The sequence below is a fragment of the Amblyraja radiata genome, chromosome 6, assembly GCF_010909765.2.
Source record: "Amblyraja radiata isolate CabotCenter1 chromosome 6, sAmbRad1.1.pri, whole genome shotgun sequence".
NCBI lineage: Eukaryota > Metazoa > Chordata > Chondrichthyes > Rajiformes > Rajidae > Amblyraja > Amblyraja radiata.
Genome location: NC_045961.1, coordinates 54,118,426 through 54,134,348, shown reverse-complemented (window position 1 = coordinate 54,134,348; position 15,923 = coordinate 54,118,426). Strand labels below are relative to the sequence as shown.

The 15,923-nt window shown below is 43.4% G+C and overlaps 2 protein-coding genes across 11 annotated transcripts in view; both read right to left on the bottom strand.

Annotated features, from left to right (window-relative positions):
- The window catches only part of b3glct (beta 3-glucosyltransferase), a 90,939-nt gene extending 89,629 nt beyond the window's left edge, over positions 1–1,310 (bottom strand). Inside the window, exon 1 of one of the 2 annotated variants that reach the window (XM_033022869.1) lies at positions 1,051–1,310. In XM_033022869.1, coding sequence (XP_032878760.1) covers positions 1,051–1,090 — 40 coding nt within the window. In that variant the 5' untranslated portion in view covers positions 1,091–1,310. The other variant, XM_033022870.1, reaches the window with a different exon arrangement.
- Positions 1–15,923, bottom strand: part of fry (FRY microtubule binding protein) — a 433,098-nt gene that overhangs the window by 166,378 nt on the left and 250,797 nt on the right. The window lies entirely within an intron of this gene.

Sequence of the window (15,923 nt, the reverse complement as noted above, 5' to 3'; positions counted from 1 at the left end):
ATTATTGAATATTCAATATTCTATTCTTCAACATAATATCCAGGTATTGTATGTAGGTATACAATAAAGTATACTATTGTGTACTTTAATATTGAAGTAATTCCAAAATTACTCATTGTTCAACAATTATTAAATAATTATTCAACATAGTATACAAGTATAATTCAACATAAATATCCAGTATAGATAGCAATATATACCGTATGTACAGCAATATATACCGTATGTACAGCAATATATTCAGTACATATAGTATATAATTATTCAACATAGTATACAAATATATTATACAATAAATTATACGTATACTATTGTATAGTTTAATATTAAAATAATTCAATAATTCAGGCAGAATTAAACCGCATTATGTCCTAATTATGACATAAGGCTGAAGGGTCCCGACCCAAAACATCATACATCTGCGTTCTTCAGAGATGCTACCTGACCTGCTGGTTTACTCCAGCACTTTGTCTTTTTTTTTTTGCAATCCAGCATCTGCAGTTCCTTCTTTTTTTTTTGCACAATAAAAGTTGCTGGCCACACTTCTTTAAATTGAAGGACGCTAGAAAAAAAAGTTGGGGGTGGGAAGCACAAGCTGGAGAATGGTTGCAGTTGGTGGAGGTTCCAGCAAAAGTCAATGGAATGAATAGGCTCCAAAGAGAAAGGACGCAAGCAACATGCAGCTAGCATCTCTGCTTTCTCATCCACCTCCTACACACATTAAGAGTGATTTACAGAAGGCAACTGGTGTGCTACCTGGGTGAGGTGTAGGACATGCCTTCCCCGCCGCGTTGATCTGGAAAGAGATAGAGAAACACACACACAGAAGGAGATGTCCAATTCTCAAACTCCAACTCTGCTGACAAACTTGGGCCTCTGCAGATCCCGGTACATCTCCGGGCCCGAGCTATTGCCTGAAGTTAACACTCCTGCAGCAGTGCATTCCTTCCCCCCCGCCGCCGCCGCTCTGGTGCATGCATTGCGAGACCGGCCCTTTGCTGCATTGGGGGGTAAATCGGTGCAGCTATCTGCAGCCAGGGCGACCCTTACCCGAAGCAGCAATGTGCTGAGCACTGCGGCCCGCCAGCATCTCCGGCAGCAAGCGGCGTTGGAGCCGCGAACACCGTGGATATATATCTCCAGGATAACACCGGTCAGAGCAAACCAACCCACCAAAGCAGAGCAGCGCCCTCCACAGTCTGAGCCATTTGGTTTCATTACCTTTACATACACTTCCTTTCTCTTTTTTTACTAAACTTGCAATCTAAGGTTCCTCACCGTTGCAATGAAATATAAAACAGTACAACACAGGCCCTTCAGCCCATAATGTCGAAATAAGGAACTGCAGATGCTGGTTTATACCAAAGATAGGCACAAAATGCTGGAGTAACTCAGCGGATCGGGCAGCATCTCTGGAGAACATGTAGAGATGACGTCAGGTGAGGTCAGGACAAAAATAGGGCATAATATTTATTGAATATAAGTACATAATAATCAAATATACAATCATATAGTAGACTGAAGGGTGTCGGCCCATTCCTTCACCCATTCCTTCTCTCCAGAAATGCTGCCTGTCCCGCTGAGTTACTCCAGTATTTTGTGTCTACCTTCGATTTAAACCAGCATCTGCAGTTCTTTCCTATGCAATCATATGCTTCAATATTGAAGCAATCCAGTAATTCAGACTGAATTATGCCCCTCTATACCCTCATCATGGCCAATTAGGCCATAATTCAGTCTGAAGTAGTGTCCCGACCCAAAATGCCACCTATCCATGTTCTCCAGAGATGCTGCCTGACCCACAGAGTTACTCCAGCACTTTGTGTCTATCTTCAGCCCCAATGTCTGTGCCAAACATGATGCCAAGACCATCTGTTATCTGGATTTGATTTGCTGGTTTACAAAAAAATGGACAGAAGGTGCTGTTGTGCACACAGCCATTACCATCACACAAACCAACCCCCTTTCTATCAAACTCCATCTACACTTCAGCGCTGCCTCGACAAGGCCATGAGCATAATCAAGGACCAATCTCACCCCGGTCACTCCCTCTTCCATCAAGAAAGAGGTACAGAAGTGTGAAACACATACCTCCAGATTCAAGGATTTTTTCCCCCCAGCTGTTATCAGACAACTGAACCATCCTATTACCAACTAAAGAGCAGTCTTGACCTCCCACCTACTTCATTGGAGACCCTCCGACTATCGTTAATCGAACTTTATCTTGCACTAAACATTAGACCCATTATCCTACATTTGTACACAGTGGACGGCTTTGTAGTAATTATGTATAGTATTTTACACTAACTGGGTAACATGCATCAAAAAGCTTATCAATGTACCTCAGTACATGTGACAATAATAAACTAAACAAAACTGGAGTAACTCAGCATGTCAGGCAGCATCCTTGGTGAACATGTATAGGTAAAGTTTCGGGTCGGGACTCTAGTCTTTTTTCATTCATTAATACTCTTCTCTTCATTGTTATGGGGCAGGCAAATCAAAGCACTTAGAGTAGAAATGGACACAATCATGCTGCCAGACAACTATGGGTCGTTTTTATTCAATTAAATAAAATTGTCTTTTTATTTAATTTTTCTGACAAAAGTGAAAGATTATATAATTACTCCTTCAGTACAGGACTCCTCTTTAACATCCACTATCAATGCTTGATGTGGGGAGAAAATATCTAACAATTTAACTACCATCCCATCCTCTGTACACATATTGCCGAAAGTCAATATCAAAACATAACAGGAACCCGTTTCCAGTAATCCTTAATGATGAACATTGTACATATAAACAAACCACACATATATTAAACCATGAGAAGCGTTTGATGGCTCTGGACCTGTACACACTGGAGTTTAGAAGGATAACGAGTGAATCTCATTGATTAATTAAAGGCCTGGATAGAGTGGGTATGTTTCCTTGCCTCCATTGCTGGGAGCATTGAATATAAGAACCAGTAAATCTCGACGCAGCTCTATAGGAATTTTGTCAGACCACATATTGTAATATTGCGTGCAGTTCTGGTCGCTCCATTAGATGAAGGATGAGGAAGCTTGGAGAGGGTGCAGAGGAGGTTTACTAGAATGCTGTCTGCATAAGAGGGTTTCAGCTACAGGGAGAGAGTTACAGCCACACGTTCTCCCTGGGACCACATGGGTTTTCTCCGGGTGCTCTGGATTCCTCCTACACTCCAATGACGTGCAGGTTTGTAGGTTAATTGGCTTCGGTAGGATAGTGCTAGTGTAAGGAGATCGCTGGTCGGCGTGGACTCGTTGCGCCGAAGGGCCTGTTTCCGTGCTGTATCTCTAAAATCTAAAGCCTAAAGACAATCTAAAACACCCAAAATCGAAAATGAAACAGTAACAATTTACATTTGTATTATTCTTTTAGAGCGACAAAACACTTGAGATGTTTTATCCAGGTGAGCTTACAAGTGTGGGATCAATAGTCCAGAGGTGATCGCATGATCAAAAACTATAGGATCCGAGGAAGCTTTTAAGATGGGGTGATAGATTGCTACGATATTAGCTGTAAATAACATACATTATTACAGGCAAAATTTGTCAGTGGCGCAATGGTAGAGTTGCTGCCTCACAGCGCCAGAGACCTGGGTTCGATCCTGAGAACAGGTGCTGTCAGTGCGGAGTTTGAACCTTCTCACTGTGACCGCATGGGTTTCCTGCTGGTGCTCCATTTCCCTCCAACATCACAAAGACGAATAGGCTTCTAGGTTAAACGGCCCTCTGTAAATTGCCTCTAGTGTGTAGGGAGTGGATGCGATAGTGAGATAACATAGAACTAGTGTCAACAGTTTCCACAGACGTACAGGTTTGTAGATTAATAATTGGCTTCTGCAAAATTGCCCCTAGTGCGTAGGGCGTAGAACTAGTGTGAACAGATGATCGACGGTCAGTGTGGACTCAGTGGGCCGAAGGTCCAGTTTCCATGCTGTAAATCAAGAACTAAAACTAGAGCTATCTAATCAATTTCTTGGACACAGGCTTGGAGGTCGACCGTGCTATCTGTAAAGCAAATGGCATCATAAGGATCTTCACCCATTGCCGACAAGTCGGGTTTTTCACAGGGATTTGGGGTATTGATTTCAAAATACTTCAGGGTATGATATGCAGAGGGGCCTCCGTGGTTTAATGGCCTGTTCAATCTCTGAAATCTTTCTTGTCGAAATCTAGAAAACAAAAGGAAAATAATTAATGTAACTACTGAACCGCATTTAATTTATTCATAGTCATAGAGTCATTCAACGGTAACAGGCCCTTCGGCTAAACATGCCCATCTACACTCTTCCTACTTACCTGCTTTTGACCTATATCCCTCTAAACCTATCCATTTATCTATCCAAATGTTTCTTAAATGTTGTGAATGTACCTGCCTCAACTACCTCATTGGCAGCTCGTTCCATATTGTGTTAAAAAAAACAGAAAGGAAGAGGAAGTGGGGTGGCATTGTTGGTTAATAGATTAATGCGATAGCAAGGAGAGACATTAGCTTGGATGCTGTAGTAGAACTGCGAAATAGCCATGGGCAGAAAACGCTTGTTGGAGTTGCATACAGACCACCAAACGGCAGTAGGGAGGTTGGGGCTAGCATCAAGCAGGAAATTAAGGATGTGTGTAGCAAAGGTACAGCAGTTATCAAGGGTGACTTTAATCTACATCTAGATTGGACCAAATTGGTCGCAGCGCTGAGGAGGATGATTTCCTGTAATGTATACGGGATGGTTTTTTAAACCAATATGTAGAGGAACCGACTAGAGGGCAGGCCATCCTAGACTGGATATTGTGAAATGAGGGACGGTTAGTTAGTGGTCTTGTTGTGCAAAGCCCCTTGGGCAACAGTGACCATAATATGGTGGAATTCCGCATTAGGATGGAGAGTGACATGGTTAATTCAGAGACCAGTGTTCCTGAACATAAATAAAGGAGACTTTGCAGGTATGAGACGGGAATTGGCTGGGATAGACTGGCAAATTATACTTAATGGGTTGACAGTGGAGATGCAATGGCAAAGATTTAAATACCACATGGATGAACTCCAAAAATTGCTAACAAGGGAAATCAAGGATAGTGTTAAATCCAAGGAAGAGGTGTATAAATTGGCCCGTGGAAGCAGCAAATCGGAGGACTGGGAGAAAGTAAGAACTCAACAGAGGAGGACAAAGGGGTTAATTAAGAGGGGGGGGGGGGAAGAGCATGAAAGAAAGCTTGCGAGGAATATAAAAACTGACTGTAAAATCTTCTTTAGATATGTAAAAAGGAAAAGATTAGTGAAGACAAATGTTAGAGACAGGTGAATTTATAATGGGAAACAAGGAAATGGCAGAACAATTAAAACAAGTACTTTGGTTCTGTCTTCACTAAGGAAGACACAAACAATCTTCCAGAAATACTAGGAGACCAAGGATCTAGTGGGATGGAGGAACTGTAGGGAATTCACATTAGCCAGGAAATGGTGTTGACAAACTATCAGGATTGAAGGCAGATAAATCCCCGAGGCCCCGAGTACTCAAGGAGGTGGTCCTAGAAATCGTGGATGCATTGGTGATCATTTTCCAATGTTCTCTCGACTCTGGATCAGTTCCTGTGTACTGGAGGGTAGCCAATGTAACCACAATTTTTAAGAAAGGAGTGAGAAAGAAAACGGGGAATTATACATTAGTTAGCATTACATCAGTAGTGGGGAAGATGCTCGAGTCAATTATTAAAGATAATGTAATAGCAGCGCATTTGGAAAGCTATGACAAGATCAGTCAAAGTCAGCATGGAGGGGAAATCATGCTTGACTAATATTCTGGAATTTTTTGAGGATGTAACAAGTAGAATGGATAAGGGAGAGCCAGTGGATGTGGTGTATCTGGACTTTCAAAAAGCCTTTGACAAGGTCCCACACAAGAGATTAGTGTGCAGAATTAGAGCACATGGTATTGAGGGGTATTGGGGGGGTGACATGGATAGAGAACTGGTCGGCAGAAAGGAAGCAAAGAGTAGGAATTAAAGGGTTCTTTTCAGAATGGCAGGCAGTGACTAGTGGGATGCTGCAAGGCTCAGTGCTGGGACCCCAGTTATTTACAATATATATTAACGATTTCGACGAGGGAATTAAATGTAACATCTCCAAGTTTACTGATGACACGAAGATGGGTGGCAGTGTGAGCTGCGAAGAGGATGCTATGAGGCTGCAGGGTAAACATGTGGGTACAGCAGGCAGTGAAAAAAGCCAATTGCATGTTGGCCTTCATTGCAAGAGGATTTGAGTTTAGGAGCAAGGAGGTCCTACTGCAGTTGTACAGGGCCCTGGTGAGACCGCACCTGGAGTAGTGTGTGCAATTTTTGTTTCCTAATTTGAGGAAGGATTATTTGCTATTGAGGGAGTGCAGTGTAGGTTCACCAGGTTAAAGAATGGGTCGATTGGGCTTGGATTCACTGGAATTTAGAAGGATGAGAGATCTTATAGAAACATATAACATATTTAAAGGATTGTACAGGCTAGATGCAGGAAAAATATTCTCGATGTTTGGGGAGTCGAGAACCAGGGGTCACAGTTTAAGAATAAGGAGTAGACCATTTAGAACTGAGATGAGGAAAAACTTTTTCATCCAGAGAGTTGTGAATCTGTGGAATTCTCTCCCACAGAAGGTAGTGGAGGCCAATTCACTGGATGTTTTCAAGACGGAGTTAGATTTAGCTGTTAAGGGCTAAAGGAATCAAGAGATATGGGAAAAAAGCAGGAACGGGGTACAGATTTTAGGTGATCAGCCATGATCGTATTGAATGGTGGTGCTAGCTCGAAGAGCCGAATGGCCTACTCCTGCACCTATTTTTCTGTTTCTACATTTCTAAAAAGTTGCCCCTGAGGTTCCTTTTAAATCTTTCCCCCCTTCACCTTGAACCTATGTCCTCTGGTTCTCAATTCCCGTACTCTGGATCTATCCCTCCCATGATCTTGTGCACTAATTGTACACTTATCTGACCCGCAAACACTCGGCATACACTCGGACCCGCAAACACTCAGCATAGGAGCACCGCAAGGCTGCGTACTCTCTCCTCTCCTCTACTCTCTCTACACCAACGACTGCACCTCCAGACACCTCTGTCAAGCTTCTCAAGGTTACGGACGACACAACCCTGATTGGACTGATCAAGGATGGGGAGGAATCTGCCTACAGACAGGAAGTGTCACAGCTGGCGTCCTGGTGCCGTAGCAACAACCTAGAGCTCAATGCTCTTAAGACAGTGGAATTGATTGTAGACTTTAGGAGAGCTCCCCCTCCCCTCACCCCACTCACCATCAACAATACCACAGTCACATCTGTGGAGTCTTAAGTTCCTGGGAACCATCATCCCCAAGGACCTTAAGTGGGGGGGGGCTACCATTGACTCTACAGTCAAAAAGGCACAACAGAGGATGTACTTCCTGCGGCAGCTGAGGAAGCACAATCTGCCACAGGCAATGATGGTCCAATTCTACACGGCCATCGTAGAGTCTGTTCTCACCTTCTCCATCATGGTCTGGTTTGGTTCAGCCACCAACCACGACACCTGGAGGCTGCAGCGAATCGTCCGATCAGCAGAGATGATTATTGGCTGCAACCTTCCCTCCATTGATGAACTGTACACTGCAAGGGCCAGGAAGCGAGCGGACAAGATCATCTCTGACCCCTCTCACCCTGGCCACAAACTCTTTGAATCACTGCCATCTGGAAGGCGACTCCGGACTGTCAAAGCTGCCACAGCTAGACATAAAAACAGTTTTTATCCACGAGTAGTTGCTCTACTCAACAGCCACAAATCTGTAGCCTTCCTTTGATCTGGTATTTTGATGGTTCACATGCTTGATCAATGGTGTTTTATCATTAATGTTTTATTATTATTAATGTTTAGTGTTTTCTGAGTCATTCGTAACTGTCACTGTATGTCATGTTGTTACTTGTGGGTGGAGCACCAAGGCAAATTCCTTGTATGTGAATACTTGGCCAATAAACTTACTTACTTATTCACTAAATGTTTAAAAGATAGGTACATGGGTAGGAAAGGATTAGGGGGGTATGGGCCAAATGCAGGCAGGTGGGACTAGTGTAGATGGGGTATCTTAGTCAGTGTGGACAAGTTGGGGCCTGTTTCCATGTTGCATGACCCTGTGACTAGCTAATGAAAGAAATGGTCTTAGTCATGAACTCATACAGCAGGAAACAAACCTTTCAGCCCAACTTGCCCATTTTGACCAAGTTGCCACATTCACATTAGTCCCATCTGCCCGCTTTTGCCCCTTATACCTCTAAAGCTACAAAGTTGAATAAACCTAGCAGTTTTCCAACAAGTGTTCCTAGTGTTTTTATAGACGTCACACCAGAAAATCTAGTCTAAAAATTTGCAATGAACCTACATCGGATGTTGGGGCAGCACAGGGGCGCAAGGGGTGGTATAGTGGCACATCGGTAGAGTTGCTGTTTTACAGCACTAGGGACCTGGGTTCGATTCTGACTACAGGTGCTGTCTGTACGGAGTTTGTACATTCTCTCTGTGACCTGCCTGGGTTTTCCCTGGGTGCTCCAGTTTCCTCCCACATTCCAAAGTCGTAAAGATTTGCAAGTTTAATTGGCTTCGGTAAAATTGTAAATTGTCCCCAGCATGTAGGATATTGCTAGCGGTATCTGGTCAGCGCGGTCTCGGTAGGCCCAAGGGCCTGTTTCCATGCTGTATGTAAACTAAACTAAAGTTACATTTCTGATGGCAAATGGCAAACATTGAAAATGCACAAACACAGGCGAAAGTCAAATATCTCAAAACCAAAGGTATTACCTTTTCCCAAGGCTGTTCTGCGATGACATCTTTCTTATTTCTTCTTTGATATCTTCATCAGAAATGGTCACCTGTGGAGATTTGGGATGATGGTCCTAGGATATAGCACACAATAGGATTATTTAGCCCTATGTTGCCCTTTTGCTCTGGTTTAAATTCTCATAACAAACTAAATCCTTTACATTGACTTCTTGTTTTTGTGATGTCTCTGGATTTTAGACCAAATCGTTCATGTGTATTTTTAAGGAACAAGGTCAAATCATTGATATTAAAGGATCACTCTTTGACATTTCAATTCTAAAAACCATGAACCCAACACTGACTTTGAATTTCTGTGCAGTGAATTGAACCAATTTTACCCCAATCTCAGCACATTTCTATCTATTTATGTCAGGGAAGATTTGGGTGATTTTGTATCAGTGAATGGAAAATAGTAACAAATGAAGCAGGCCCTTCGGCCCAACTCATTCATGCCGACCAAGGTATCTACGTGAGATAGTCACATCCGCCCGCATTTGGCCCATATCCTTATGAAATGTTTCTATCAATGTACAATTCTGTTCAATGTCTTTTAAATATTATAAATATTATATTAAATAGCATTTAAAAGACAGTTGGAGAGGTACATGGATAGGAAAGGTTTAGAGCGATATGGGCCAAACGCAGGCAGGTGAGACTAGTGCAGATGGGGCAACCTAGTCGGCATGGGGACGCTGGGTGGAAGTGCCTGTTTCCATCCTGTATGACTATGACTAATTCTACCTGCCTCTACAGCTTCCTGTGGCAGCTTGTTCCATACACCCACCACCATTGTCAAATGCCCTTTAAATCTTTCTTCTTTCTCCTTTATTCGATGCACTTAGAATTTTTAGAATTCCGTATCCCAGCTAAAAGACTGTGGCCATTCACCATACCAATGCCCCTTGTGATTTTAATTTACAGATGCAGCAGGGAAATGAGCACAGTGGCCCATAAAATACATACCAATCATCGATCGCCCATTCACACTAGTTCTATGTTATCCTACTTTCTCATCCACTCCCAACACACTGGCAGGGTAGTTAGTGTGTAGGGAGTGGATGAGAAAGTCATCAAAGTCGTTCAGGTTTGTATGTTAATTTGGTTGGAGTAACTCATCAGGTCAGGAGTTACTCCAGCTTTCTGGAGGAAAGGAAGAGGTGATATTTCAGTTCAATACCACAATCTGTTTCTTGTCTTCACTCTGGTGTAGGTAGAGTTGTTGCGTTACAGCGGTCTCTTCCTCCAGCACCGGGTGGATGGGCAAGCTGAGCGGATCGACCAGTACCTCGTAGGGGACCATTGGGTGGACCCACTTCGCTGGATTATAAATATCCCACGCTTGCGGCTGCCCAAAGGTACCTCAAAACAAATCAGGTAAACACACGTTAACCAGACGTCACGAGTACTTGAGAACGATTACAAGACTGCGGTATATTTTCAAAACAACAGATGAGTGAACGCACAAAGTGCTGGTGTAACTCAACGGGTCAGACAGCATCTCTGGTGAACATGGGCAGGTGACCTTTCAGGTCAGGACCCTTCTTCAGACTGAATTATTACCTAATAGGCCATAATTAGGATATAAAGTATAATTCAGTCTAAATTATCGGGTCAGGACCCTTCTACAGACTGATTGTGGTGATGGTGGGGGGAGGAAGGGAAGAAAGCTGGAAAGGAGGAGGGGTTGGGGCAAGGCAAGTGATAGGTGGATGCAGGTGAAAGGGGGGGGGGGGGAAGATGGATTCATTTCACTGCACATCTCGTATGTGTATGTGACGAATAAACTTGACTTGACGACTTGACTTGAGTTGCAGATGGTTGGCCATAGACCAGAGATCAAAACAGGTAAGATAAGGAGAGAAGAAACTTGAAGAAGGGTCCCGACCCAAAACCTCACCTATCCATGTCTCCAGAGATGCTTCCTGGCCTGCTAAGTTATTCCAGCATGGTGCGTCTTTTTTTGGAGACAAACATCTTTAGTTCCTTGCTTCTACAGATGAATGAGGCCTTTTACTTTGGATTAGTTTGTAGACACAGAATGGAAACAGGCCAGGCACATGCCGTCAGGGTAGACAAGTTAGGCACTGCCTACCCCGACTAAAATTATAAAATGGCAATTATTAAATATAAATAGTAAAGGCACAGGAGAATTATGCCTACCCAAGAGATCGACCTCTTAGGTAGGCATAATTCTCCCGTGCCTTTCATCCTCAGTACTTGTAACACGTGAAAGTTCGTGCAGCTCAGGTGCCGTCGACATTGCTTCAAGCCTTCACGACAAGGGGAGCTGAAGGCAGCTGAAATGCTGCCTTTGCACCATGGACTGCGTACAGCGCATGCACAGCAGCCTACTGCGCAAGCGCAGCGCAAGTTTCTTCCAAACATGGATTGCCATTATCTTACGAGTATCTTAAGAAACAAAGAGAGAAGAATGGAGTTTATGTACAAATAATGTGATAAGTAAATTTCTTTGAGCTATATGGTTTAAAATACCGTATTCCCCGGCAATGAAGACGCTATTTTTTACCCAAAACTAAGGCTAGAAAATTTACCTGCGTCTTGGAGGCCGAAGGTTAAGTTGTTAGCCAAGAAAGATAGACTTGGCTATCCCTCAGTACAGGAATATCAAGAACGATGTTGCTGTACTGAGGGATAGCCAAGTCTATCCTTCATTGCCACCCGCCACCTCAGCGCCTTCTGCCGGCCCGTTCACCTCTGGCTGTGCTCTCCGCCTGAACATCTCTCACCTGCCGCTCGTCAGCCTCGCTCATGTCAGCCGCTTCCTGCAAATCCTTAAATTCCGACTGCCGCTGGGAGCAGGACATGGCCTCACTTGCTGCGCTGGGTGACACTGAATGGCATTCACTGCCCGGTCCGTGTCTTTCAATGTAGACCGGACAGTGAGGGGACCAGCTCAAGAGTGGATCAGCGGGCGATGGATAACAGGACAGCGGGCAGTGGGCCTTACTCCCGTGTCAGTGCAATCAAGGGACCAATTGAGGTTACTCGCGCTGACACAGGAGTAAGCTTCACCACTGGGAAATACGGTACTTTATTAAGAGATATGGCTTTTGAAGACATTATAAAAGTCGGCTGACAGCTTACGGAGAGGAGAACAATCTGCGCATGCGCAGTTTAACATTTTTTTTTTTTAAACACCCGACTGACTGCCTACCCTGAGTAATTACTCACGGCACCTGCCTGAAACAGGCCCATAGCCCACTGAATCCATGCCGACCATTGATGACCCATTCACACTAGTTCTATGTTATCTCAGTTTCTCATCCACTACCTACACATGGGGGGCAATTTTTATTGAGGCCAATTAACTTACTTTTTAACAGTCTAATTCCAGATAGGCTGGATGGAAATGTGAAAGGCCAGAGGGCATAGCTTGTAAGTGAGAGGCAAAGTTTAAAGGAGATGTATGGTCCATTACGGGGACTGACCCCACTACGATTGAAGGGATCTACAGGAGGCGCTGCCTCAAAAAGGCAGCCAGCATTATGAAGGACCCCATCAATGCTGGAGTAACTCAACGGGTCAGGCAGCAACTCTGTAAAAAAAGAAGAGATTATATTTTGGGTTGGAGCCCTTCTTCAGACTGAAAGTAGAGGTGCTGAGAGGGCGGTGTGGAAATAGACTGGAGGCAAGAAAAGGGCAGAATAATTCAGGGTCAGCAACAGATGACCTCAGGAAGAGTGGAGCCCATAATGGTCCATTGTTGGCTGGAGAAAGTGTGATAACAAGGGGGATAATAAGGATTAAAGATCGTTCGAGGGTCTCCAATGAGGTGGGACCACTCTAGTTGATGATAGGATGGTTTAGTTGCCTGATAATAGCTGGGGGGAAAAAATGTCCCAGAATCTGGAGGTGTGCGTTTTCACACGATAAGACCGACATTAAGCAAGATTGTCTTTTTGTTATTGTGCTAGTAATTACCAATTAATTCTCCATCCGTGTTCCAGAGTCGTACCGTTCCTTCAAAGGAAGAGGTCACCATCAGATTTTGTTCTTCTATCAGTTCCATGCTGAAACAGAAAATTAAATATAATAATTATTGTTAAGCGAAATAGAAATAAAACAAAGAGGAAATAGAAGCTTTCAGAACAAAGCAGATTACACTCTACGTACGTACCAAGTGACACTGGTAACATGGGCTCTCCAGTAGTTAACAACTATAACACAGTGAAAGAGACTCGGTTAGTGCTAATAAATCAGTTATTTGCCACCCTTTTCCCTCATTACATGATGCTATTATAACATAAAACTGTACGCCACGGAAACAGGCCCTTTGGCCCACAATGTCCGTGCCGAACATGATGCCAAGATGATCCTTTCTCTTCTGCCTGAATGTGATCCATAACATTCCATTTTGCTTATTCCAAATCAGTCTGCTACCCTCCCTTAGATCATACAACTCAGGACAGGTATTATTGCAACTTTTAAGAAACATTTAGACAGGTACGTGACAGGTACATTGGATGTGGAGAGGATGTTTTTCACTAGTGGGAGGGTCTAGGATCAGAGGCCATAGCTTCTGAATAAATGGACATACCTTTAGAAAGATGAGGAAGAATGTATTTAGCGAGAGGGTGGCGAATCTGGAATTCATTGCCACAGAAGGCTGTGGAGGCCAAGTCAATCGATATTTTTAAGGTGGAGATTGATAGATTGTGGATTAGTACAGGTGTCGGGGGTTATGGGGAGAATGCAGGAGAATGGGATTGAGAGGGAAAGATAGACCAGCCATGAATGAATGGAGGAGTAGACTTGATGGGCCGAATGGCCCAATTCTGCTCCTAGAACTTATGAATTTCTGAATGTTAAAGATGAGGAGATCAGCTTTGATCGGTCTCCTGGTGTACACCAGTTTTAATAAATCGCCCATTACTGCGAAGCGCGAACAGCAACTCAGCGTGGCCTTTTTATTCCGCTGCTACTCATATGCTTACGTTTTGCAGCTTCAGCCTCTGGCCCATGAACAGCGTAGTCCTTGATGCCGTAAACACAGACATAACCAACATCATCCGCTGTGTAAAGTAAGGAGTCATTGGTCGACGCACCCAGGCTGGTCAACTGAGACTTCACCCTAGACTACAAACACAGAAAGGTGTTATTATTCCACCACCGATTTTCCAGCAACTGGTGTGTTCGGCACCTCGTTTAATCCAGACAAATGACACAGGGAGAACACGCAAACTCCACACAGAAAGGGTTCTGACCCAAACATCACCTATTCCTTTTCTCCAGCGATGCTGCATGACCCGCTGAATTACTCCAGCATTTTGTGTCTATCTTCGGTGTAAACCAGCATCTGCAGTTCCTTCCTATACATGCCATCTCAAGCCAGATAGAGTAAAGATGTCATAGAGCTGTACATCTCAGAAACTGGCCCTTCGGCCCACCTTGTCCATGCTGACCAAGTCAGTATACTGGGCCAGGCTCATTTCATTGTACATTATATGTTCTGTTCTCCTCAGCAGTTACTGATACAGTTACAAATGGACACAATTCAAGGATTATAAATAAAAACCTTAAATTAAACTAATTATATCAAAAATGAATTGCAGTGACTCCTTCCAAAACACTTGCCAGCGCTAAGCAGAAAAATTAAATGCACAAAATGCCAATTATACTCTATGTGAACAAACTACATGGCACATTTGCAAAGGCTTGTCAGCTCCCAAGGCAGAGTTGATTCACTGCCAAAGTAACACAGCATGTTATACACGGGAATTAGTTATTTGACCCCAGATACCTCAATCCTTGACAGAATTAAAATGCCAGAAAAAAATTGTTCACTTTACTCTCAATATGCTTACAAAAGAGAAATAAATCTACATTGCTAACCATTTACACATCCTACAAAATCCTGTACCCCTCACCTTAAACATATGCCCTCTTGTTTTTGATTCTCCTACTCCGGGTAAAAGACTCTGTGCATTCACCCTATCTATTCTGCTCATGATCTTATACACCTCTATAAGATCCTCCTGCGCTCCAAGAAACAAAGTCCTACCCTGGTCAACCTCTCCTTATAGCTCTGGCCCTCGAATCCGGGCAACATCCCTGTAAATCTTCTCTGCACCCCATTCCAGGTTAACAACATCCTTCCTATAACAGGGTGACCAAAACTGAACACAATACTCCAAAGTGGACTCACGAACGTCTTGTGCAACTGTAATATAATGTCCCAACATGTATACTCAATGCCCTCACTGACAGAGGAATACAGAGATGAATAAAGTAAATGTACAGTTTTAGTTATATTAAGTTATGGAACTGAATGTTATACATGGGAATAATTTTAATTAAATTAGTTTAGTTAATTGTCACATGTACTGAGGTACAGTGAAAAGCTTTTGTTATGTGTTATCCAGTCAGCAGAAAGACAATACATGATTAGATACATGATAAAGGAACAATGTTTAGTGCTAGGTTAAGCCAGCAAAGTCTGATCAAGGATAGTCTGAGGGTCACCAAAGAAGTAGCTAATAGTTCAGCACTGCTCTCTGATTGTGGTAGGATGATTCAGTTGCCTGATAACAGCTGTGAAGAAACTGTTCCTGAAACTGGAAGTGTGCGTTTTCACACTTCTATAACTTATGCCTGATGGCAGATGGGAGAAGCGGGAATAACCAGGGTGCGGCTCGTCCTTGATTATGCTGCTAGCTTTGCCGAGGCAGCATGGAGTATAAATGGAGTCAATAGAAGGGTGATTGGTTTGTGTGATGGTATGAGCTGCGTCCACAATTTGCTGCAATTTATTGCGGTCTTGGAGCTGTTCCCAAACCATGCTGTGATGCAGCCTGATAAAATGCTATCTATGGTGCATCTGTAGAAGTTGGTGAGAGTTGTTGGGGACATGCCGAACTTCCTAAGTTGGGTTGGATTGGGTTTCTTTCATTAACTGTAAATCAGTGGTTATAATATTGCGTGCCACATGTATAAAGACGCAGAGATGTTGAAACATCCCAACCAATTGTTCAAGCGCTTTTGATTGCAACATGCGCCTTAATTTAGTTCAACAAAGAAACTGACAAGTTACTAAAGAACCTTTATGTTGAGACA